The sequence below is a fragment of the Pseudopodoces humilis genome, chromosome 16 (assembly GCF_049639895.1).
Source record: "Pseudopodoces humilis isolate 2021_Gansu_Grassland_sample_001 chromosome 16, ASM4963989v1, whole genome shotgun sequence".
NCBI lineage: Eukaryota > Metazoa > Chordata > Aves > Passeriformes > Paridae > Pseudopodoces > Pseudopodoces humilis.
In genome coordinates, this window is record NC_142215.1 from 13,758,295 (window position 1) to 13,784,921 (window position 26,627).

The window sequence follows — 26,627 nt, forward strand, 5'->3', positions numbered from 1 at the left end:
TACAGTACAGCAGGAGGATCAAAAAAGTGGAATCAGAAATAAAATGCCCAAGAAGTGAGTGGAGCTGCTCTGGTTTCACTGTCAGTGCAGCAGTGCAGCCAGCTCTGGTACAATTTTGTTTGTGCAAACCCAGTCCTGTGGCAAGGGTAGGTGTCTGATGAGAAGACCAGGGTGTTTGCCTTCTCTGGGTGTAAATACCAAGTAGCAAGGCCTGAGTCAACTCTACCAAAATTAAAGCCAGCGCTTCATACCAGTGGACTTTGGATCAGAATTCAAGTGTTTGGTCACTACACCAAGGACTACACAAGGCTGTGGTCACTGAGAGGTGACTACATCAAGGTTCAGTGACATTTCAACCTGTGTAAATTAAGTCAGGCTTCAGTGTGGACAACATGAGCTGGAGGAGGATTTCTGTGGTCGAGCTCTAATGGTGGCAGGAGCTGGGTCTCTTTTCAGTCCCAGAGAGGTGGGAGGAGAGGGCAAAGCAGGACCTGTCTGCAGGGGCTGTGCCTTGTTCTGCTCACCTGGATGTTGTTCAGGTGCTTAAAGGCAGATAGGGCAAGTCCCCCACTGAGCCTGTTCACAGATAGAAGAGGTTTGGGGAATGGTGTGCTAGGAAAGGGGTGTGATGGGCGGAGAAATGGGAGGAATCCAGGGTGTCTGAGCAGCAAATGGAATCAGAGAAAGGACTTGAAGCCTCTCACCAGTCTGCTGTGAAAGTGGAATGTAACATGATTTTTTCTCCCCTATGTCCTACATCCCTCACACCAAATGTTTGACCTGCCTGTCTTCCTGTCTTAATTAGTCTTCTGTCTTTCTGGGAGTTGGGTCTGTTCTTCTGCAAATGGCAGGACATCAGACAGGGGAAACCTGTCATGTTTGTTTTCTAAGCTGTAGGGGGTACCCATTTGAAAAAACTCCCGGCTTATCTAAACATTTTTGTTTGTATGATTTTGAATTAGGAAGTGTGAGTAATTAGTTAAGAAGATTAAATAAGTCTTAACAACATGCAGTAGCGTGCTTACTTTCCTCCTCCCCCCCAAGTATTTCCTGCACAAAACCCAGGCTGCCAAACTGTGATGATACCCTTTTTTATTTTAGTTTCTCACTGTGCCACATGCTGATACAGCATCCGTTATTTCAATTCAGTCTCATTAAAGGGATTATTTTGCGCCTGGTTGTTCAAGAAAATTAATCTAAAGAGAAGAAACTTCAGATTGTATTGTCTGTTGAACTGTACCCACCACAAACATTTTACTCCTTTTGGCTGCCTTATTAAACCTGTGGGAAGAAACTTTCATTGCAGCACATAAAGGCTTTCTTGAAAGAAATTTTTACTTTTTTCAGTTAACGAAGAATTTGTCTGCTGTTAGAAGAACAATACAGGAGCAATAACATAGCTCAGGTAATATTTCATGTATTCCTAAGAAACTAAGCTCCCAAGCTTTACTTATCCTTTCATCAGTGGGACTTTTTAATTGCTGGAGAAGAATGTTTATTCTCTTTAACTGCATCAGAAAACATTGCTTGTGAAACCAGGGTGACTAAAAAATTAACTGTGCTTTCCATTTTCACCAGTTACAAAGACAAGTCGTCACTGGAAGAGCTGGGTAAGGATGGCAATGGTTTTTATGGAGGATGATCCTTGATGTCACTTACTGCACCTTAAAAAGTGAAATAATGAAAGATTTTTAAAAATCCACTAAATCGAGAGTGGAGAGGAGGAGTATTTGTTTACATAATCAATTATTGGGCTGTCACTGTGCTTTAATGAAGTTGTGGCTATTAAGAACTTGATCCTGGAAACCCTTCCACAAGCACTCATTTGAAATGGTGGGAATGAGGAGGGGTTTGTACAAACATGACTCATATTACTCTGTGTAGTTCTCCTGTGTTTTGCATTATTTGTGCATTGCAAGTCTTGTGTGCTCCTTATGTGTGACAGAAAACAGTCTGAGCTATTTATCTGTACATGGGAAACATGTTCTGCCATTTGGAAGAATTTAATCTCCCTTGTAGGTAACTGCCATTTTAAATGTTCATCACCAGGAACAAGTTCTTACTTAGAAATTAGCTGTGCTGCATAAATAAATATTCCTCCTAGGATTTCAGACATTATAGACAACACAGAAAAATACAATGAACAAATTTATTTTGACTTAAAAGCTCTGCCTGAGAAAATTGCCTTATAACTACACATGAGAAATTGCTGGAATGTCAGCTTCATTTGCAGTGGCCCCTTATGGCCTGATCACCCTCCCTGGCACGATAAATCACTGGCAAGATCCTTACCTTAACACGTTTGATCTCAGCTCAGCAAGACTTGGTTTTGATGTGAAGAACTCCAGATCTGTTAGGTCAGAGACAAATAGCAGAGCCACTGACCTGCAAAGTGCTAAGTCTATATTAGACCCAAGTGAGCAGCCTTAAGCTCCTGAAAAGTTTGCCTTCGCTTCTACTTTGCATCCTGAAGCTTTTCAAATATTACTGTTAGCATGTTTTGTTAATGATGCCAGAGACATTTCCTTTTGTGCTGTTCTGCATGTACAGAATCCACAAAAAACATGTGGTGTGAGAAGCATTATCTTGGATAAACTGTAAGAATTATCTGCACTTTAGAGAGACATAAAATAAAACCCATTATTTATCAGTTTCTTTACTTAATTTACACAAATGACTTGCACTGGCCTTCTTCTTACTAGACCATGCCTACTGATATCATAAATAATGATATTCACCAGTACACCCATTAAGATGACGCAAAGTGCCTGTATGTACATGTCTGTAGATACAGAAATTCAAACTACTCCTAGAAAGAAAAAACTCAGCTTGTGACATTTACATTCAAAGTCTGAACTTTCCCAAAGAACAGTTTTGTGGCCACTCAGTTTTGCAGCCTTGGTTTGAAAGTGTTCATTATTGTCCTGGTTAAACAGTCACTTATCTCTACGATAGTAAGCAGGAGTGTTAGTCTACCAGAAAATTGGATGTTCTTAATGGGCTTTGGGGGAGAATAGCTTTGCATCATCAGCATTAAGTTAAATCACATTAAGTACCCACTTACAACATAGGGATTACCACTTATGACATCTTTGGTGAAAGCCTTTAAAACAAATTGTTGTGTTTGTTAGAAGAAGCTGTGAGATAACAATTCCCAGAAGTCTGATTTATAAATTCTTTTTGCTCTTCAAGAAGATGCAAAGGAACCTAACACCTCTCATTCAATTATTTAATGAAATCTCACAGGGTGGAAATTATTTTCAATAAAATGTCTTGGAAAATACTAATTTATTTACTTTAGAATATTAATCTGGAGAGAAGAAACTGTTAAATTCCCTGTCCTCATAGTTCAGTTCTGATTTCTCCTTCAGTTCTTTCTGTTTTTCACAATGTCTTTCACAATGCAAAGTCATTGCCTTTACATATACAAAACTGGAATAGGCCATTCTGCTTTTTATTATTCATAAGGCTGATTGGGGAGAACTGGGTTTAAGCTGTCAAAGTAACCTGCTGTGCTTGGATACCTGACAGATTTACGTCTCAAAGTACACTGTGGTGCTAAGGCTAAAATTGGATGTGGAGTGTTCTTGCAAGATCCAATTACAGTCTCAGTCAAATAGAACACCTGAGGATATACCAAAATAATGCCAATTTTGATAGAATTTAACATTTTTGTATATGACTGGCAAGCTATTCTGTATAGAGATGAAGGCCTGCATGAAAAATGAGCTTTTCTATTTAACTTTAAATAGAAACAGACTAATGACTTTGAGTATGTAAATGAAAAACATGGCCCTAAACTTTTGCCAAACATGCAGTATTAAGAAAGCAGATTAGGGCAAACCCAAAACCTGGTTATACCAAGCTTTCCTTAAATGAGCAAAGCATGCTATAAGTCTTGTCAATAAAGAGGCTTCCTTAAAAAACTTGAATACTCATGTATGCAGTCCTGAGATCCCGTCTCCCCATTTCCTTTAAAATTCATGTTTCTTTTCCCCTTTTTAACCAAACTCCATTTTTCTCTGCTTGAACCCCTTGTAATGATGCCAGAATATGGGCAAACCTCATTAGTTTCCCTGCTGTCTACAAGACAGGATTTATTCTTGTAGTGAACACAATGAGACGTGATCACTAAATGGCTAAAATCGCTATCAAGACTTTAATCTGAGAAATTTCTCACCCAGATATTGCGAGTACTATTGGTATGTAAAGGTGTGGAGCCCAGTATTAATTACAGCAAACATGTCACCCAGTGCCCCACTTGTGCAAGGAGCACACCAGTGACAGCTGTTTGTGAAGGTTCATGGCATGCAGCCTTTGGCAGGTACCTGGTATAAGGTGTGTTGCCAATCCAATCCAGTGAGTAATAACTAAATTCCCATGGGACCTGGCTGAAGTCAGATGTTGCTATTCCTGGTTCACTGCTTTTAGTCTCTCTAAAGACCATTTAGGCAAACAGCTGGAAGAGCTGACTACAAAGGTTCCCAGTCACAGGGAACCACTCCGGGAAAGCAGGTAAAGGCTTCTAATCAGGAAACAAGTTATCAAAGGATTTGTCCTGTTGCTCCCTCAAGGAAAAAAATTAACTGAGACAGAGAGCAAGACCATAAACACATTTGTGTTACAAGCAGAATCTAGACATTAAAAGCAATTGTCTTGGCTGATGGGAGGAAGAGCTGTGCTCACCACTCAGTGGGCATGTTCTGCACTGGGCTCCTACTTGGCATCTAAATAGGAGGGCCTTCCTTCTCCCTCCATGCTAGAGTGCCTTACTGAAACAAAACCTTTGAGATGTGAATAGAAGCAATACCAGCACTGGAGTTCCAGTACTGTCACCACTTTGCACTGATGGAATATTCCTCCTCCTGAAGAGAAGTACAGAGGGGAACAACATCACCAGCTCCAGCTTCATCTGAACTCATTATGCAGATCTTGCAGCAAGGAGGGCACTGCCTCCCTGACAACACTCAGAGGAACAACAACAGACAACTCCTGATGAAGTGACACAGAAAGAGAGCAGAGCACAAAGAAAGGGGTCTTTCCATCTATACCGTGTGTGTGTGCAGTGAGTACGCAGAGAAGTGTGCAATTAATAACATACAGAAATGCAGACATGCATCCACAGGTAAACACCGGCTCCAAAATTCATCTGTATTGCCATTTCCCAGAATACCATGTACAAAAATAGAGGCTTGATCTTCTTGTAGTCTGGCTGGTTTAGCAAGAGATCCTGCCTCTGACACTGACCTACTGTCTGAGTTAGTCATGGTTACACTCCCACAAATTTAAACTCCCCCATCTGTGAAGGAAACCTTGTCACAGTTTTACAGTGAGGCTGAATCAATTAATGCCTTCTGAAAGATGTGATGGAGTAGAATATTAACACTTGCAGTTGAGTGATACCAGCTAAAAACATCTTTAGTAATGTAACAAATGGATTTAAAAATCACTATCAAAGGGCTGGACCACCAAGACTCCTAAGCCAACATCAGCATAGCTACAGCACATTTAGTGTTAGTCTTATATCACTATTTCAAATGAATAGTGAAAAAAGCAGAGCTTGATTTTCACCTCGCAGGAAAACAGCATCTAATAAACATCACGAAAGAGAAGAGGCCGTTGAGTAGGTGTGGTAAAGAAAGCATGATAAGGACAAAAAGAGGAATACCAACAAAATGTCAGGCACTGATGGAAAAGGGGGTAAAGGCTTAGCCAGATGTCCTGAAAAGCAACTGTGCTTGTTTCTCAAGCTCCATGCAGAGCATTCTGGTACAGGACTGCTGCAACAGTGTGTCACAACTGAAGCAACTGGAAAAAATAAAAAAGTCTGTTGATTTGGAAGGTAGGTGGTAATTTCTTGCTAGTTTTGAACAACTCAATAATAAACTCTTTCTGTTACAGCTGAAAAGAAACACAAGCAAATGTAAAATGTAGATGTTATGGTAAGCATTGAAAATATCCGGTGGAATCAGGACAGTGCTTTTATGTCTGGGTGCAAAGAATGTTTAAAATATACTCCAAAAATGTTTCAGACAACAAAATGAAGTGGTTCCTTAAAAAAAAAAAGAAATCTGTGTATCCACCTGTCAGTTACATAAATGCCTTCTCAAATCAATTTGACAATATAAAGAAGTATTAAACCCAGTTTAAAATTTAATTCTATTTTAAGGACATTTTACACTAACAGAGTGGTAAATAAAAGTGAGATGCAGTGTCACGGGAAGTGCTTTTGCGATTGAGCTGGAAAGACTTTACAGGGATTTTCAACAAACTAGATCACAGTTTTCATCTAGGTCATCTTATAGCTGGGAAATAAAAGCGCAAGTGCCTATAAACCAGCCTAAGAAAGCTGAGTGTGAAAATGGGTGATCTGGACTCTATCACGGAGAGGAAGAAACCAGCGTTTTTTGAGCATAAGGGGTTGAGAATTATCAGAGGCATACCACACTTTTTACGTGTAAGCTGTGTAGGGAGGACAAGTCGGGCTGCAGAGGGGGGAGCAGTTCTGTGTGCAATGCTTTGCGTGGGCACTGCCTGGAGGAGAGAAATAACACAAAATGCGGACCCACTGATGTAGAAGCAGTGTAGATCGTGAAGGATAATAGCAGGAGTGAGGTACTGGCTTCTAAATAAGAGCAACTGAAGTGACACTGAAGTGGTACTGAAGAGGAAAAAGAGTAAGAAGGCAGTAAGGCTGGCGCCAAAATAACTCCGTATTAGTTCAGTGAAAGCTGCACTGAAATAGTGTGTAGAGAACAGAGTTTTCTGTATCCTAATGTAAACAACTTTTGACACAGTCCTGTCAAGGACTAAAAATTGTGTCTGAACCCCTGAGAAATGGTTACCCTGTAAATAATTCCAGCTTCCTTGCAGGAGAGAAACACATGAAGAAGCCATACTCTCTGGGATACTAAACTTCAAGAAGCAGATTTTTTTTAAAGAGGAAGTAACTTAGAAACTCCCTGCTTGAAGCTCGGAAATTAAAATCCATGGAATCAGCATGGAGGCTTAAGAATGTGAAAGAGTCAAAGAAGATTTGCATTCCCAAGGCTAAAAAAGGAAAGCACAAGCAAGAAAATAAATGGGGTGGCAAAGAAGGAAGATGTGAGAAGAAACACAAAGGCTGCAAACACAAAAAATAAAAATTGCTACTAAACATACAAAATATTCTGAAGAAAATTACTGGAAAGATAACACAAAACAGCCAAGAGAAGCCTAAATTAAATAAATAAGCAGATAAAGGCTGTGGGAGTGTCACTGGATTCTGAAAACAAACTGGCTATGGAAGGGAGACTGAAGATTCTTCCAGAGTAGATGCTCATTTTGGGGAGATCTTTATTTGGCTACCCCAAAGTAGATTATATTTACTTTCAAAAATTAGAAAAGCAGAGCCACTAGTTGGAAGACTAGAAAATGATAGGTAAAATATTTGTTCTGGGGAATCATCTTTATTAAATTCTAATGCCAGCAGTATACAAAAAACCTTTAAGGACCGTGTCCAGGACAGGCCCAGTGCTTCACTCCCAATCGTGTTGTAAGGAGTTGAAATTAAATTCCTGAAATAAAAAGAAATCCTGAATGCTAATCCACCCTGAAATCTACTGCATCAGTTCTTCCAGTTTTCAAAAGGCATCAGGAATTGCATAAAAGCCACTGAGGGTGTACCAGGGCGATGGTGGGAGTGATGATGATTATGATGATGATGATACATAAAGTGGTGCTTTTCCCACTGAAGCATGAGAAAACAATGACACAGCACAGATCTGGAAGGATCTTCCAATTGGAGAGATTTATGTCAGATGAAATGTACACCTGACATTCTAACCTGCTCTAGTCACTTGGGGCCAGATTTAAGGTGTGCTGACCTATTCACAAGACGGTAAGATCAGCCTTTATAAGACAGTCTAAAAATACTGACATTCACCCAAAATGGTAAATAGCTCTGCTTTGGAAAGAAATCAGTCTCACTTTAGAGATAAGCCCTTACCTGTGTAAATACATGTGTTTGGAATTTCTGTCTGGAAAGGACTTTCTGACAGTTTCTGAGTAAAACCCAAGGGATTTAGTGTGATCACTGCCACAGGACCAAATCATGGTAAGAGAACAGTGTCCCCCTGGCATCCTCTTTCCGAGTTCAGCAAAGGAGCTGCAGCCTGTTTTACCATGCAATGCTTCCAGTATTTTCGTGACTTTCCAAATGGATTTTTTTGTAACTCACTTATTTTAAATTAGGGCATACTATAAATCCACATGGAAATTAGCAAACATATCCTTTCTGTAACCATACCACCTGCTGTAGGCCCCTAACAGCTGTCCCACAGCATCCCCTTAGATTTTGAGTTCAATTCAGAGTCTTCATTACCTATGAATCCCTCACAGATCAAGGTCTATGTACTCTAGTGGTCAGTGTGATCCCCATGTTTTAGCCTCCAGCTGAGGCCAGTTGAGATTGAGCTGACCTTAAACGTTTTCACTTGGGTCACAGAATGTGATGTGGATGGTTTCCTGCACTATTTTCCCACTTCAGTACAACAAAGCTGGAATGCATTATGTTTCAAGTCATCTATAAAAATACAGTTCACTAGTCTCTCTATGAAAGGCACTGACTCCAAGTAATCACGGATTGGGTTCTTTCTGTCTTTTGTCATTTGGGAGACAATTGCATCAACACTTTGATGTGGCTTCATGTATCACACTTCTAGTAATGAAGTGCTCCTAAACCTTAGTTCACCATGTGATTTAGCATCGATGTGTTGCATTCATGTCACAAAGGTAGATCGCTATTTACAGAAAAAAGTGATGAATAGAAAGATGGTTTTGGACAAATTCTGAAATTAGGAACTTGTGTTTTGGAGAAAACCAGATAGGAATATGCAGTTTGAACAGGAATTCATTTGCTAAACACAACAGTAATGAATGATTGAGCCCTTGGATGGCAATCAATGTTTAGAGTTCGTCATTCTCTGCATAATACTTGGTAGTAAATCTTCGCACAGCTATTCATGCACTTACTGGGCTTTAAGCAGGGATGCCAGCCCTTGTCTGAGGATTCCTCACTAGAGAACTGCATAGAACTGCAGCTTTCTGAAGATGTTTTAAACCTCTACACATCTGTGCTTATATTACATTTACATAGCTTCTTTATGATCTTGTCTTTCTTTAATTGCATTTCTTGTCTGTCATTTCTTTCAGCTGAACTAGATTTGATATATTGGTTACTTGTTACATGGAATGAGTTCTACTCCTAAAAAATACCCAAACAGATAAAAAACTGTTGGGTTTTTTACAACTGGGGAGAATGAAAGAATTTTCAAAAAATAAATAGATAAATGTTACAGTCCAGCCTCACAAAAGATAGCTGCAAAACCGTAAAAGAAATAATATGACTTTATGCAAGACCTGACAAAGAATTTATGATATGGACCACTGAACTCATCTTCTGTCATTTATCTCTGTAAATGTGTGAGATTTCTTGGAAGATAGTTAGTCAAATGAGGAGCTGAGATGAAACAGTGGATACAATTTATTTAGACTTTAAAAAGGCTTTTGATGATAAAGTCCTTAGCAAGAGGCTATTAAGGAAAGTTAGTAACCATATGGTGAAAGATAAAGTCCTGCCATGGATTAAAAAGTGGTTAAGAGATAAGATAAAAAGACTGGAAATAAATGGATAATTTTCCCTGGAAAAAGGTTAATAGCAAGGTGCCCCTTCATTACTGTGACTGGCAATCAATATCTTGGCTCACCTGCCTTTGCAGATCATTAATAGTAAGGTACAGAGTTTGTAGATAAAAATGTTCAGGCTAATCAGAGTATTGTAGAAAATATTACTGGGGCTGAAGTTAAATGACATTTGGGCAACTCAAGGGAGATGAAATTTGCCAAAGGCAGGAAATACAAAAGCCAAGCCTCTTGGAAGGAGAGGTTCAGACAACTTCTGGATGTTGATCTGTGCCCACTGATTTGCAAGGTCCATGAACAGCTCAGTGAGGGGATCTGTTCATGTGCCTTGTAAATAAAGGAGGATAATAGGATCCAGTAGTTCCATGTTGAGGTCCTCCCAGGCACTTTATGGCAGTGACTAACTTCAAACTGGCAGAGCCCATTGAGGCCTGCCAGGAACAATTTTGCATGGACAGGGAGATGGACAAGCTGCATCAAGAATTCTTGGACAGTGGGATTTATCAGAAAATGCAGATCTACAAGACAAAACTGTAATATGGAAATGCACCAGAATTGGCCAGCTTCTATGAGAAATATCTCTGAAGGACAAAATGAAACAGAATTAATGAAGGATTTTTTTTTTTGTCAGAATGAAAGAGTGTGAGAGCATGTGTGTTATTCCTTGCTCTGTTCAACATCATAATTATTCTTGAAGCAAAGACCTGAATCCTGTTTTTCCTTCAATAATGTCCTGCCTACTGGGCTATCAAGCTGATGCCTGAGACCTCATAAATACTTAGAAGTAAATTATCCAATGGCAGATAACATTAAATTCTTTCCAAAGACAGTCAAAGTTGGCAAAATTTTGACCTATTCCCCATCAGAAATTAGGGATCCATATTCAGGTTCTGCTCTATTTGCTTCAGAGCAGGGGTATGAATTTGTATGCCTTTCAACTCAGGCAGGTACTCTGATTATTACTGGCCTTCTAGATTTGATATGCAAATAAATACATGGGTCTTCTGCATTTGAATACTTGAAGAGTTAAACTTTTTTTTGCTATGAGAAAAGCAATGAGTAAGTCTTTCAGTACATCATTTGACCCTCCCAACTGGACAGAGCCAGAAATGTATTATTGTACAGCTTGATGCATTAAACCAGGGTGCATTTTCCCTAAAGATCCAGCCTCTCCCTGCAGATTTGGCACAGTAAGAGGTCGCTGCTGCCATAGTTACCCCTCAGTAACACAGCAGTCTGCCACAGTTCTCTAGCTGGGGCCAGTTCAGCCCCATGCTTTCTGTGTTTTTAAGGCTCATGGCTGTTGTGGCTATACTGGAGTAAGCAAAGGCAAGGACTGGATACATGTAAGACTACACTTGTTTCTTGTTCCCTCATGCAAAACTTCGGTAAATTTGGTTTGTGCAGAAGACCGTAAAGATTTGGGAGGAAAGAATAATCCCATATTCGGGCTACTAATTGGAAGGGAGTGCATAAATATTTTCCAATCACTATCTGAGTTGATGGATTGTAATACTAAACACAAAGTATGAATACACTGGAGGAGAATTCGAACTGCAGATTTAAACAGCAGTAAAACTGCATACAGTATATACACTGAAATACCATACAGAGCAACATCCCTAGTGTCAGCATCAGATGCTGAGGTGTTCCACAGAGGGGTTAAGTAGCTGTTCTATTTGTCTACTCTTCATGCAAACATCTCTCATTTTCTGTCACCCATCTTTTGTAGAAGAACTGTGCTCACCTAGGTGACCCAAAAGCCAAGCTGTCTTTTTCAGGCATTGCTTAGTGAATCTGACTTCAAAAGGCACTAAAGTAGCTCATTTAGGGAAAGACAGATGGGAAAGTGCATGTATTCCTCACTTACCTGAGTTTTGCCAAAGCTTGTCTTCTGTTCAGAAAATAACAAATATTCTGCATATTACTCTAAATAAAATGGATTTCCTGCCTCCTATTGTAATGTAAGTCTAGAATTTTATCTGAAAAACACATGCTGGAAATTTTAATAGAAAGGGTCATGCCAAGGAAGCCCAATGGGAATGAATATACTGAAACCTAGCAATAAAATAATTCAAACCTAAATGCTTATCATATGACAGTTTGAGATGTATGTGTTAGCTTTTGTCTACCCAGAAGCAGTTTGCCTACACTTCATACAAAGTCCTTTATACAGTTCTCTGTTGTAGTGCTGGGTAGTTTACCTGGCCTGTGTGTAGAAACTGGACAGATTTTAGCCTGTGGTATAGCAAAAGGGTAGAAGCAAACCCTCTTGTACAAGACAAAGAAGATATGGTTGTCAGCTAAATCATAGGCTGTTAATAGAGAAATGTTTCATGTACCTCCTCACTGCCACTGCGCTGTAACTTCATCCCATTAGGGCACCTCTTTCTAAAAAGATCTTAAACCACAATTCTTCAGCTTTTCCTTATGCTAAAGTTGTTCAGCTTTTACTCAGATTTAAATCAACTGGCAAGCAATAAGCAAAACTTAAAACATCCATCTGGATTAGTGTGCTCAACATGATGCAAACTGAGAACATTTATTCACTCAGCTACCTGATGTAGTGACACAGCTGTGACAGGACAGAGCCATGGAGCCCTCACCCCCAGGCTGTCCTTAAAAGAGACAACATGACCTATTAAGACCACGAAGAAAATATTTTGTAAAGCAGATGTGATTATGCCATAACAAAGGAAGGACAGACACATCCTGCAGAAACACCTTTAGCTCCTCAAATGGAGACAGCAGGAGGGAAATGTTGCAAAGGGCTCAATCCACAGGGCTGATTCCATACCTACTGTCAGATACTTAGGAGACAGACTCAGGAGGAAAAATGGAGTTTCATAAAAGCTTAGGAAAGGCATCAGTTGAACAGTGCAAACCCTCTGACCACCCTCAGAAGCTGTCAGGTTCTCTGGGCTGTGCTCCCTATACTAAACATGTTAATGACATGTCCTTAGCGGACATCATGCTACTGCTTCTCTCACACATCTGATATTTCTGGAACAGCCCATTCTGGGAGAGTTTCTGACACAAAGCTGACTTTTGTAGAAGCGTGACTTATTCCCAGGGGGAGGGCTGGATCCCCTTCCTACCTATGTGCCCCCTTACATATGGAGCACAGCACGCTCCTGACAAGCCTGAGGAGGGCTCACTGTGCCGCAGGGCTGTGGAACAACCTAATTCCATGCCAAGATGCCCTTTTCTGTAGATGCAAACTCTCCCCAAATGCTAATGTTAAAAAGTAAAGAGTTAAGGAGTCAGCACAGTGAAAAGAGAGATAATCCTGAATGTAGCATTTCAAGTATTTGCCAGCCACACAAAACTTAACCCTGTGTGCTTGAACACTCACCTGCATGTCTGGTTCACATCCTGCTCACCAGTTCTTATTACACACATCGGCAACACTTTATTTTTCACAGACCGTGCCAAGGTATTAAAAAACTGGGAAAAATATTTCTAATGACTGTTTTTTTAAAGCAGCATAGGCTGACTTACAGTACTGAAGTCCCAATAGCTACTGCTGTACATCTTACATAAAACGATGGCATCAGTTAATTTTCATCACTAAATCATATTTTTTCTGACCTATCCAAACCTACATTGCCTCTGGGTGCTCTGTCAGGTGTACAGGTCAGAAGGACTTCACATACAGTTTTCTGCTTATTCAATAAACTTACCAGAGTAATATTTCACAAGTTTCAATAATTTTGCTAAATAATCAAATAAATGAGAATTACGCAGGTGATATTTGTTTCATCTATGTAGTTGGAAGGAGCTTTCATAGCAACCTCAAGGGTACTGCAGTTATTAAAAGATTAATGAATAATTTCCTTTTTCCCAGTACATATTACAAATCTGTAACAAAACTCATTTAGGTAATTCTGGAATTTTAACATGTCATACCCTAACGAGCCGGTCTGTTTGCCAACTTTATAATTATAGAAATAGAATTTAATTGGCAAAATATATTTAAATTTTTCTCACTAAGTTTAAGTGTTCATAGATACTTCTATTCTTCATAAAGAATTAACTCCCAAATGGTTAAGTTTCTACATTTATAGACACCTGTAATAAAGAGTTCAAGAATTCTGTGTCCTGGTTGTGTATTTAAAATTCCCAGCTAACAAGCAGGAGAGAGATTGTTAGGAATGCTCACAGATGTCTGATTTTACAAGGTCTGGGGTTGTTGTTTTCTTTTTTTCTTTGCCAAAGTGCTTTAGTCTAATGTTATTTATTGTTTATGGAAGTTGTTTGTCATTTAGGACATGAAGTGACCACTACCCCAAAAGAAAGAATCAAGTTACAATCCATTATTTCATTTTTGATTGTTTTTCTTTGTAATAGGTGGGAAAGTGGATCCTGGATAAAAGTCCTGCCCAAGACAAAACTCCAAGCTGAAGACTCCAATTATCTATAAATCACTTGAATTTCCTGCAGAGAAAGAGAAAAAGGAGGAAAGAGCGAGACAGACAGAAAAACAGAGACAGAGGATATGCCAAGTGAAACATCTGATACCTGTCCTAAACCAAAATTTTCTGAAAAGCAACCAAGAGTTACCTGATATCTCAAACCCAAGCTTAGAAGAAACACATTGCCATTGTTTTTGGCTTAATATTGAAATAACTTTCTTTTAATTGTTCCATTAGTATAAAATGTGTAACACTGTAGATCTGAGATGATGGCACTATGTATTAATCTATTAAAGGTCACTGTATATTCTCACAGAAAGAAAGCTATGATTGCTGATGACTGCTGTATTTTTCAAAGATCTCTAGAAACAATTCTCCAGTTTTAGAACAGAGAAATGCAAGTACATTTATGATGCAAACTGGCTGTGATACTACTCTCAAGTATTTCCACCAAACCCTCCTGGAGCATAGTTTACACTGAAACCAGCAATGAACAAAATTCATGCCAAATACTCTGCACAGTATGATTACTCCCGAGGTGTAGCACTACACAGCATCCAATAACTGAATTCCTCACTTATTTAACTATTTAAAAATAAATTATGAGCAAGAAACCAGATGCATTTTTAGATTTGCATACTCCAGTTTGTATTAAAATGTAATGAAATTTAAAGTCGTTGACTTTCCTCTGAAACATTCTTCTAGAACAAGGAATTACTGTAACAAATTAGAAGACAAATTAGTTTTGGCACCCACTAAAAAAAAAGATGAAAAGCTTTTAAAGTGATGATATGGAGGAAAAAAATTACGCTACATCAGCCAAAATCAGTCTCCTATCAGCATTAAAGCTCCTGAAGTTGTATTTCCAGTAGATAAAAATGTTATCACCTTTTTCCCGTGCTGATGTGCTTATTTTCTTATTAAGTTACTTGGTAATTAAAACAAAGTCTGACACATTGTAATCTGTTTATACAGTAGATCTGAAACCTCTCCAACAGAAATGAAAACATTCTTTAAAGGTACTGAAGATTCAAAGATTAAAAATATATAAACGAATTTTAAAATGCAAAATGCATTTAAAAACAAATGACTGTTCTTAAAGCCCATTTTAATCAACAAAATCAATTTAGTCTCATAAGACACCACAGAAAACCAGCAGATTTTTCTACATTGACCCAGTGGGTTTGTTCTTAACCCTCTCTTTATGAAAATCACTCTTAAAGGTTTGTAGGAAAAACATGCCCTCTCGCAATATTATTCAAGGGTGTATTCAAGAATCACGGAAGTTTGTAGAGACCTGTTCCAGTGCTGTAACAACCTGGTAGTATTAAGAGTCCTCCAGGAAATGTAAAAGAGTCCCTTGGGCACTCAGGGTAATTCAAGTAAGAAAACGTTTTTATTTTCTGATTGAGATACACAGGTATGTATAGTAATGTCCTCTGAAGTACATCAAAAGCAACCAAAAGATACCCGAGAACTACAGATTTTGCACTGAAAATAAACCCCAACAGCTCTGTAGAAAACAGTACATTTAAAGAGAAGTGGCAAAGCCAGTCCCAGCAGATCCAATTTGCTTTCTATTATCCTGTGGTTTTTCAGACGATTACAAAAATCCTTTACTTTTATTGCAGATTCAAGGCAGTCTTTTAGCCATTGTTTTTGTTTTTTTGTTTTTTTTTTATCTCTACACTCATGTTGGGTAGGGCATAATGAAACTGAATTTAAGCAAAATCCCTCCTTTGGAGAGAAAACCATGAATTTCTCTGCCAGAACAAACGAACACAACTTACCTTGGTGTATTTGATTTCAAGGTTGAGAGTGGGAGAAGGGAGCAGATGCAGAGATGCCATCAGAGCTGCAGGATCTGCCTTCACCTCCCCTGGCATCTCAATTTTACTGGAAGTCATAGTCTTGGGAGGGGGGGGTGGTTTATAATACCACCGAACCCCCCGCTCTGCCCTGATGCTGTGTTGTGTTTTGGGTTGGTCCCCCCCCCCTCCAAAGCCCAGCGCTGAAGATGTTGCTCTCCTCCTCTGTATATAGGCAGGTGTCAAGCCGGGTCTCTTCTTATTGGACATGGGGGCAGAGGCAGGGGGGCAGGTCCATCCTACCTAGGGCGAGAGCGGCACAGCCCCGCTCACTGAGGCGCAGCCTCCCCGGGCCCCCCGGCCCCGCGTCCGTCCCGTCCCGGGGATTCCCGGCACCCCGTGGGAGCACGGAGCTCCCGGGCGCGGCTCGCTGCCCGCCGCCCGAGGAGCGGCACCGGGGAGCGGCCGCGGGGAGCAGGCTCACCGGGACCATCGTGCTCCCCCTCGGCTCTCCGGGCGGGGAGGCGCCGCGGCCGGGAGAGGCCAGTCCCGGCTCCGGCCCCGCCCGGGGCATCCCGCGGGGAGCCCGGGCAGCCCCAGCTCGACACAGCCTGTGGCCGCGGCGGGGGTAGCGGCGTAAGGGGAGAGACGGGGCTGCACTGGGGAAGCTCCGTCGGGCTGGGGTGACCGGGGCACGGTGCCCCGCCGGCGGCGCCGCCTCGCAGCGCGGCCCCGACGGGACAGGGCGGGCGGCCCCTCGCGGGAGCCGGACCGAGGCGCGGATAGGACACGGACAGGGCGCAGCCTGAGCGGCAGCGTGTCGATGCCCGCTCCCCGTCCCGCCACCGCCGCCCGCCGCTGTCCCGGGCTGCCCGCCCTGCCGGGCGGGGGCCCCGCGCCTCACCTGGCGGCCGCGCGCCCGCCCTGTCCCGCTCCCGCCCCCGGGTGCTCCCCGAGCGTCCTCGCCAGCCGTGCCCGCAGCGCGGCCGCTGCTCCCCGGGCTGCCCCTTTTTTCCTTTGGCGGCGGTGCCGCCGAAGCGACCGCGCCCCGGCCCTCGGCGCTGCTGGCCCGCAGAGCCCCGGTGCCGAGCGGCCCCGCGCGGGCCCCACCTGCCCCTGCCACAGCGCCATCGCCGGCCGCCTGCTGCCCCCTGCCGGCCGCGCCGCCGCCTCAGAGCGCGCGGCCAGCGGCGCCTCGCGGCCCGAGCGGCGCCTCACGGCCCGGGCGGCCCTGCCGCGGCCGCGCTTTCCCTCAAAGTTCTCCGCAAAAGGAAGCGGCTTAAAGGGCAGAATAAGTTGTTCAATCAACAGCTACCTGATGCCGGCTATTATTTTGGGGGGAGCTCTCTTAGTGGGAGGCCACGTCGTGCAAGAGAAGAGGCTGGGCAATGCCATACGGCAGGTTACTGGGTAGGCAGCGGCCACATGGAGCCAGATCCACGAGCTGACAGGCATCAGAAATTTATCGTCAAAGCCCTACACTCTCCCTGGTCAAACCTAGGCAGAAAACATAGATAGCTCAGGCCCTTTTCATTACTTTAGGCAAAATCAGTGAAGTTCTGCTTACCGATGCAAACACTCCCAATGTTTGAGCCCAATCAGATGTCATGTTTTGAAGTTATCACATACCAGATAGATGAACAAAGAAAGGACACCAAAGTTACCGCTGTCTAAAGCTGGCAAAACAAAGCAACAAGAAATACATCACATGACCTTTTCATTGACATAGTCGAGAATAAACAATGAGATCTGGCCATGTTTTGATTTTGTTATAGTATTTATTTGTTGATGCCCCTTATATTCCTCACTCCATGTTTGACATGTTCACAGACAATTGAAAGGATTGTTCCAGAATCCTCTTAGTGTTTGTACAGGAGCATGGTACAAAGATTGCTTGGGCACAGACAGGCAGCACAAGGCACAGAGTACCAATTAAGTCATTTCGGGGTTAACATGCCTGTTTCTGTGAATTTCCGTCTCACTAATGAAGAGGACTGCAGATTTTGCATTCTCTCATTTTCAGTCTTTTTTTTTTTTTTTTTTTTTTTGACCTGACAGAGGAAATGGATTCATAATATTCTGCTGTAATGTGACATGCAGAGCTGTCAAACTGTGACACTTGGGATGAGTGAGACATTTAAACGTCAGAAATTCAATTTTTAATGGCACACTGGCAACACAGACCTAACACTTCATCACAAGGATGACACCTTCTAAAAGCCATTTTAAAATAAATCAGAGAGAGGATGTGCTCCTTCGAAAAAAGAATGCATTTAAACAAGTTTCAGGAATGAGGAAACTGTATGACAGTTTCATTATTAGATCAATAAAATTCAGGAGATTTTGGTGAGAAGGGATGTGTGTGTGGAGATGCAGCTCAAACCCACATAATCTGGAACTGCTTAAGACCTTCATCAACTTCTTACTGTACAAATCACATTCCTCTTACATCTAAAAGCAATTTGTTTGCAAAAGCCCTTGGGGACCTTTAGACCAAGGGCTTGTTGGCATTCCCAGATGGAGATTGGGACTGCATTTGCCATTCCACAGGCTCCTGGTGTGCAGCCACCCTCAGAGGGTTCCCCAGAAGACATGGCACACATGGCCTGTTGCTCTTCTGGACAGCAAGGGACTCACTGGAGTTCCTCTTCCACCACCGATGCCTCAGCCCTTGGTGCCCAGGCCAGGCTGGGCTCTCACCAAGGACTGGAGCAGCTCTGCCAAGCAGAGTGAGGAATGAAGAGATTCTGGGGACAATGACGGACCCAGCCTGGGGAGCTGCTTCCAGGCTCCAGCACCACACTGGCTACTTTATGACAGCAAATCAAGCTGTGGCTTCAAATCATGCAAGTGAATGTTTAATGTATAATTTACTGTGGAAGGGATTGCCTTGGACATTGGGATAATAACTCAGTAAAAACAATGAATATGGAAGGAAATTAATTAATTTGTTAAAGAAAAAGTCAATCCAAAAAAAGAAAATAAAAACAATACTCAGGGTTCAGTCCAATGGTCCCTAAACACCTCCATACAACAGCAAACCACTTACTGCAGTGCTGTAGTTTCTGGTTTGTTTTTTGATTTTGGTTTGTTTTTTTGGGCTTTTTTTTTTTGCGAATTTGCAAAACTAAATCAACTGTCAGTTAAGTTAGACTGGCTATTTTCTCTCACATGAATGCATTTTAATTATATTTTTACTTAAACAGCAAATCAGGAAACAAATATGTTCTGTTTCAGATTGCAATGACAAAGTCTTCACACTTTGTGATGAAATGGTTGTTAATAAAATGAAGAACAACCAAGTGATTGTTTCTTGCTTCAGTGTTAGAATTTAGGCTAGTATACAGCCATCATCAAACTCATTCCTGGAGACTTTTTTTTTTATATTTGAAGCAATCTGAATGTATAATTGGAAGATATACCTTTGTTACATTTAGAAGCCCCAATTTCTCTACCCATCCCCAGCACTGGTGTTATTTATACATAAGGATATAGAACTGGCTTATACAAACATCATCTGATGGGAGCAGAACCTGCAGTAGCCAGACAGGGTGCAAAAGACAAAGTTGCAATGCTGAAGACAATACAGATGTAATTAAGGTATTCCTGGGTTTCTCAGTCAGAGTACTGGTGTTTTGCTTCTCTGTGCTACAGTGTATCTGTTGTCTAAAGGAATTAATAAAACTGGAGGATAAGGTGAATCTCTTTGTATCTCAAAACATCTTTTGGGCAGATCACCTGTGCCAAAGTACATATGGATACACCACTGAAATGGGCAATGGATACAGCAACTCCAACAAACCTCCAAGCAAGAGCTCTTCGTTCTCGCTACTTCTAATCTGTGAACATTTCTTATGCTCCTGAGTGAGCTCCAGAAAGCACTGTCACACACAGGAAGGAACTGAGTCACATCACTCTATCAGACACTTCCAATGATTCCTTTCAACTGCAAAATCTACCCCAAAATTATTTCAATATGACCCATAAGTTCTTTTATATATAACTTTTTCTCTCAGCTGTTCCACTACCATTTAACAAGGATATTCCTGGTTCCTCATACAAATTCAGTATTGATTGAGAGATCCCACTCCTCTGTACCCTCTGCCTCCTGCTTCAGTAAATGTCTCTTCCTATTTCTTGTGTGCTTTATAAATTACTTTTGGAAGAAAAGTAGAGATCGAATAAAAACTTCCCCTAAGTTATTTCTCAGCTCAGACTTCCACTTACGAAATCTGAACTTCATTTTCTGATATGTACATTAAAGCTTCAACCTCAGGTGTTCTATTTTAATTGCCTGCTATTTTCATTACCAACCATGAGGGCAGCAAATGCTCTTCAGGAGATACTTGTATTTTAATTTATCTGCAAACATAAATCACACATTATAGCACTTTTTTCCTCTAGGTTAATTGAATCAATTCTCTAAATGTCTCTATGCCTGACCATTGCAAAAGGCTCACTGGTTGAAATCTCTTTAAGAATTATGGCCCTTGAGCTGTGTGCAGGAAGAGAGCAGTCCTTGCTCCAGACAAAGCTATATTATACATAGAAACTAAAAAGGCATTGTTATACACCTACCTAAGCAACATGATCTGTGAAGCAACACCCACAATACTGTGAGGATCCTCTAAAATATTATTTCAGAATTTTTTCATGTTTCTCAGTGAATCGGTTGTTTTAATGTTATAAATCTTAATAATAATTGAGTCTGGATATATCTTAAGTTATAAATAAACAGAATAAAATCTCCTTTTACTTTCCTTAGTTCTACATTACCTTTAACACCAGAAAAAAAAGCTGATTTAAAGAACAACTATTTTATTACTGAATATTCACAAATGTCTAATGAAGAAAACTTGATTTAACCCCTTTTTTACTAAAAATTAGTCAAATGGATAATTTTTAGTAAAATGAGTCAAACAGATCAGCTTTCTTACCTGTGATATTGACCATTTTATACCCAGTAGAACTGCTAAATGCTGGCAAATTAACACTTGTTAAATTTACAAAATTTGCAAAAAGAAAAGCCCTAAAGGGCAGAATACTTTGTTCAAGCAACAGGGATACAGCTGGTAAATTTACCAACTGCTGGTAAATTTATGGTAAATTTAGTCCAAAACTGAAATGCAAATGTAGGGATTTAAGCAAGCTTCAAATAATTCAGTGAGAGTGATAAAGCAGAAAATGCTTGAAAAAGGTCAATGTTTGACTCACTTTATAACAGGGTCAGTTTCAAAAATTAGCATTTTAGTTTAAGCCAGCAGTTTACCTGTCCCTCACTGGCTGGAGTGACCTCAGCAGTGCTGAAAAGAGCATGTGCTGGTAACTGTGAACTTATAGGGAATGTGCTCTTGCATGTAGGGATTTTATTCTGAATTTAAATGTATTTTTAAAAACTTTCTGTTTTGAATTTCTCTTCAATTTACCTGTTGAAATTTATTATTTGTAAAACACATCTAGCCTCAAATGGATTGACCTTCTGCTAATGTGTATCACCTAATGAATGGATTCAATTAACTAATTCATATTGGAATATTGCACTTTCCAGCTCACATTCATCATCACTAAATGTGTGATCTAGTTTGCAAGTTTAAATTTTTTATTATTACCCTTTAAACTAAAGAAATAAGTCTTGCATTTAATTACTTGAACTTACATATTCAATTAATAGCTTCATTACCTTAATGAACATAGATACCATGAAGAAGTAACAAAAAATTGCTGATGGGTCTGCTCCCAAGTACACCCTATGAAGGGTCAGCTATGAACCTCAGAACACCTTTTTTTTATTAAAATATCTTGATTGTGGAGTTTCAAAGGAATTGGGCCTGGCAATCTATATGATCTAATATTCTTACACAGGGGCCTGAGATACATATACCATCTTTGTTCTAAATGTTTAATACATAGAAGGAATCCCAGAAGCAAAACTTGTATCTGGAAAGACAGAGGATTTAAATAATCAAATGATTCTGAATGAAAGTGAATTAAAAGAATGAAAACCAGGCAGACTAACAACTCACCTGCTAAAGGATGAGGGATGAGTGGAACCCAGAGGCAAAACAAAGAAATACTCTCATTGTGGGAGAGAGGGGAAAAAGCACGGGGAGCAGCAGCTCTTACAGAATATCCTGCTCCAACAGAGGGTCAGATTGTGGCTGGATGGCTTCCTTGGAGGGCCAAGTAGAGTGGGAGACAGGTGAAAGTGGTAGATTGGTGAGTCAGGTACAGGAAACACTGACATTTTCCCGGTGGAAATTAGGTTTTAGAACCACAAATCAACTGTCCTAGTTTGCTCCATCTATTTGCCAAACACATAACTTTGCTTTTGTGTGTCAGTAGAGTCAAATTTGTCTTTATCTTTGGCTTTCATGTTGCTTTCCTTTTATCAGTTAGGTAGGCTCAGATGTCCTCCTTTTCACAACCCTACAAGTAGCCTTAATAAGTCTCAGGGCTGCTATAGGGAACCTGTGGCCTGTAGAATGATGAGAGGTGTTCATAATGTATCCCATTCAGGTTAAGAAAACACAGGATTTAGATCCCACTGGATATACCTAAAGGTTTTCTTCATGCTGCATTAATATATTTAGCAAGATGTCTTTTATTTTTAATTGCAAAACTATTTGAGAAAAGGGAATATGCAGGAAAAAAGAGCAAGGAATTAAAAAAAAAAAACAAAGCATTTGTCTGTACTAAATTGATTGTACTAATTGATCTAGGCCTTAAAAGCAAAATTTTTATACAGTCTTTCTCTGGATGCATTGAGAAAGACTTGTCCATACCATAACCTACCAGCTAAGCTCCTCCCAGAGCTAGGAAGGCAGCACAGCCCAGAGCAGCTGATAACAGGAGTGCATGTAAGCATCTGTCCAGCATTGCCCTGACACTTCCATGTGGTGCCAGCACTGACAGCCCTGTCACGGGGCCCTCTGCTGTGGAATGTTATCTGTGCCCCTCTGTGCCAGCACGGCTCTTGAGAGATTAAACTGGCTCAGAAACTCTCAGGCAGGGCCTGTGTTACACATACAACAAGCTGTGAAATTCACTATCATCACTTATATAACTATATATAACATATGGGTGTAGTAACATCAGTTATGTGCTGAGGCCTTAATGGTGTGCCCAGCCAGTCAAGAACAAAGCAAAATCCTGGGTTCTGCTTTAGGAAAGTCCAGTTTAGTTCTCCCTGAAATCAGTGTCAGCAGCAGCAGACATATATATGTCAGTCTTTAAAGATTATGAGCAAAAAGCCTGAAGTACACACATGTAGTGAGGGTTTGATCTCATATTCATGATGAGGATAGAAATGTTTTATCTGGACACTGAGATCACAGAGCAGAAAGAACAAATTCTCAAGGGGTCCCCTTGTGTGCCCTGCCCCTCCTCCAAGGAGGGCTTAAACCTGTGCTGCACATTGCAAATATTTCTCACCTTGAGCACTTTTTCACCAGGGACTACAGCAGAGACAGAGGGATGATCAGAAAATACAAGAACTAAAGAAATAGAGGGTTTATGCACTAAAACACTTAGAATGCTGAGTTACAGTGTGTTCAGATCTTCCTTACCTGAATTTTTTCTTTGACTTCCTCATCAGGAGAACCAATCTGTAAAACAGAGAATGCCCCTTATGTACCATGCAGTCGTTTCTGTACAAAAATTGAGATATAAATTCAGCAAAGGCAATCGACCAGGGACCTGAATTAGAGGTACACATTCAGAGTTAGTCTAATTCAACTAAAATCAGCAGACTTTAAAATGATTTGGCCCATATTATTACAATACAAAAAATATATGGTGTATTTACAATCTTGGTCTCTCCAGCTGTGTTGGTTTAGGTTTTATTACATCAGTAATAACCATTTATGTGATACTCTGAATAATGTGCTATTAAAAATTCAGTACACTATATATTGTTACCCATGGGATTTAAACTGTGGGAGCTATGTGCATTATTCTCTACTTTGCTATTTCTATAGGAGTGAAGATTACTATAAAAATGGTTAGGTTATATACATTATGTGAATTCCTGCTCTGCTTGAATCCAGGTGAAGAGAAGAAATAGTTCAGTCCAGGCTGCTTTGGGGGTAAGGGTCCCAAGAATCTTAATCTTGCAATCTAAGGTTACAGTGATCCCACATTCAGGCATGAAAATAATATCAATTTGCTTTTTGATGTCTTTAGAGGATGCCAGTAAATTCATGAGGCATAACCTCCCTTAACAGAATCCATTTGATGCTTCTACAGAGCATCAGCTTCATCTGTGTGTCTATTGATTTTACTTTTTACAGCAATTCATCTAGTTTTCCTGGCACAGGAGTGGCACTGACAGTTTTGTAGTTCCTATGATCACCTCTGAAGGACTCGGTTGAAGCACCAGCAGATCACTGGTATATTTCCTATGTTCTGTTTTGCTGACATTGGGATCAGGATCAGCGAAAAACCAACCCACTGGCACTAGCACTTAAGAAGCTGAGCATTTTAATCCCTTGGTGGAAATATTGCATGGCTTCAGCAATTAGTTACTGGTTAATTTATCAATTTCTCTTGAAGTGTTTCCTGATGACAATTTATTTGAGAACAGTTGCTCACAATCAGCCCACCAAATCTAGCAAGGCAGATAATTCTTTTAGCTGTGGATATAACCATGTTGAATGCTTCTTCTGTGATTCCATCCTCCATAGCTTACAGTCTCACAGGACTCCTCTGCTTATGGAATTTGAAAACATTTAGACTGTTCCTTTCACATGCTTGGCAAAACCTTAAAATCTTTTTGGTGAGCTTTCTTGTGGTTCTACATTTAATATGTATGCTCCTTACTTACATAACTTCCATTTTTGGAAGATGTCTTCATTTTCTTCCCTCAGATGACGCAGTTTCAATATTTATGGGTGGCACTGCCATCCTTATCATTCTGATTCTGGGAGCAGGGCCCAGGTGAGGGAGCAGTAGAAAACAGTAACAACACTGCATTTTCTTTCCCTTTTTCAACCAGGTGTTCCATTGCATACAACTAAAAGGCAGCAAAACAGCATTAATCAAATAGATAGCAATTAAAGTCAAAGCCTTCCTGGTGTTTATCTTTATACTTGACTTGTCTCTCTTAAAATGCAACATATATTTGTTAGATTTGGTAAATGTCTTAGAATCTCTAAATATAGAAAAGGAGAAACTAAATACAAATGTTCTGAGCTGCCTCCTTTTCTCTTTGAAATGTGTGGCAATGCCTTTAAATTGACACATGTCAAAAGCTGGAAGAATTTACTAAGGGAGCAGTCATCCCCTGTGTACTCTGTTCTTCAGTACTTTCTTAGAGCACCTGCTTGAATCTCATTATGGAGCTGAGGACAACCTTTGGTCTAACTTAGTATCACAGTTCTTATTAATGGAGTTAAATCATATGATTTTTATGAAGTATTGAAGAAAATCTGATAAAAGCAAATGTGAAATAGATGTATTTGTGCCAGTTCTCCACCCTGCAAAGACAGAAAATTCATATAAGGAACTCAATGTGATCTGAACAAATAAGTACAAATTTCTGCCTCTGACATATTATTACCCCAACATTAGCTGATAAATAGCATTAATGTCTTTATACCTGCTATGAGACCAAACTAAGAGGTACATACTACTTCGTGAGCACGACTTGCATCTGCATAAGAGAAAGAATCACTATGGACAAACAACTAAAAATTGCTTTCATAAAAATATTTCTTTATCATTTTTCTGAAAGAGAGGAAGTGTTTTATCTCATTCCTGCTGTAATCAATGTCCTCTAAAGCACCCTCCCTCAGTTCTAATGTATACATTACTCTGAAAGACTTTTCTCACAAACATAACAAACATGTACTCTAGCACGCTGTGATAATTAAGGTCCTGAATATGTGTTTGTTTCTCAGTGGTGTGGGGTAAAGGTTTTCAAGCTGCCATACACAGGTTATTTTCAGGGGCTCCCCAGAGGCAAGCCCAGCTGTCTGTGGCACAGGCAGGACCTGTAGAGCAGGACCCGGAGCTGTCCTGCAGCAGTGTCACCGCCTCTCTGCACAGATGCTGCCGTCTGCTGCTCCATCAGCTCCCTGGTGCTCCACAGAGCAGCGTTTTCACAGCCACCTAAGGGCACAGTGGTGCTTGGATGCAGAGGCAGAGAAAGGTGAGTAAAAGGACACAGAAAAGCAGTTAAGGTTTAAAATTGTGTAGGGGGGTGTGGAACTGGGTGGTTAAGGGATGAAGCTGGTGGTGTAAGGTGACTACTGCTGCAGGGAACACACATCAGGTCCTAGCTGGAGGCTAGGAAGAACACTGATGAGATAACAGAAGTGGCATGTTTCCCTAACTCTGTAAGGCTCTGCCCTGCTTAGGACAGATACAAGCCTCAGCTGCACTGAGCAGCTACAATACATGCCAAAATAATCTACCAGAACTGGGGTGAGGTTCTGGTGTTAAAGTCAACAGGCAGAAAATACTTGTAAATCAATCAGATAGTGTCAAGTCCATATCACATCTGATAAAACTGTTCAAAATGCTGAACAAATAAAAGTGTAATGTTTCTCTAGGAGGCACAGTTCTTTGAGATTTTTGGCAACTTCAAGCCTTGAGACAATGGAAAATAATATTATAATGCTCCATATTATAGCACCCATGCACTTTTAAGCTAAACATATACTAAATATATAATATAAAATAGCTATATATATAAATATATAGTGACTCAGTGCTTCACTTCCCT

At 40.6% G+C, this 26,627-nt stretch overlaps 1 protein-coding gene and 1 long non-coding RNA gene across 2 annotated transcripts in view; one reads left to right on the forward strand and one right to left on the reverse strand.

Moving 5' to 3' along the window:
• ALDH1A2 (aldehyde dehydrogenase 1 family member A2) overlaps positions 1 to 16,107 on the reverse strand; it is a 54,701-nt gene extending 38,594 nt beyond the window's left edge. The window contains exon 1 of the mRNA XM_005521466.3: positions 15,887 to 16,107. Within this exon, the coding sequence (XP_005521523.1) occupies positions 15,887 to 16,003 (117 nt within the window). The 5' untranslated portion in view covers positions 16,004 to 16,107. The remainder of the gene's footprint in view (positions 1 to 15,886) is intronic.
• On the forward strand, positions 585 to 1,758 carry LOC148183029 (uncharacterized). The gene is made up of 3 exons (XR_015773936.1): positions 585 to 726; positions 1,348 to 1,405; positions 1,579 to 1,758. It is a non-coding gene; the product is annotated as an uncharacterized LOC148183029 (long non-coding RNA).
• Positions 16,108 to 26,627: the final 10,520 nt, after the last annotated feature.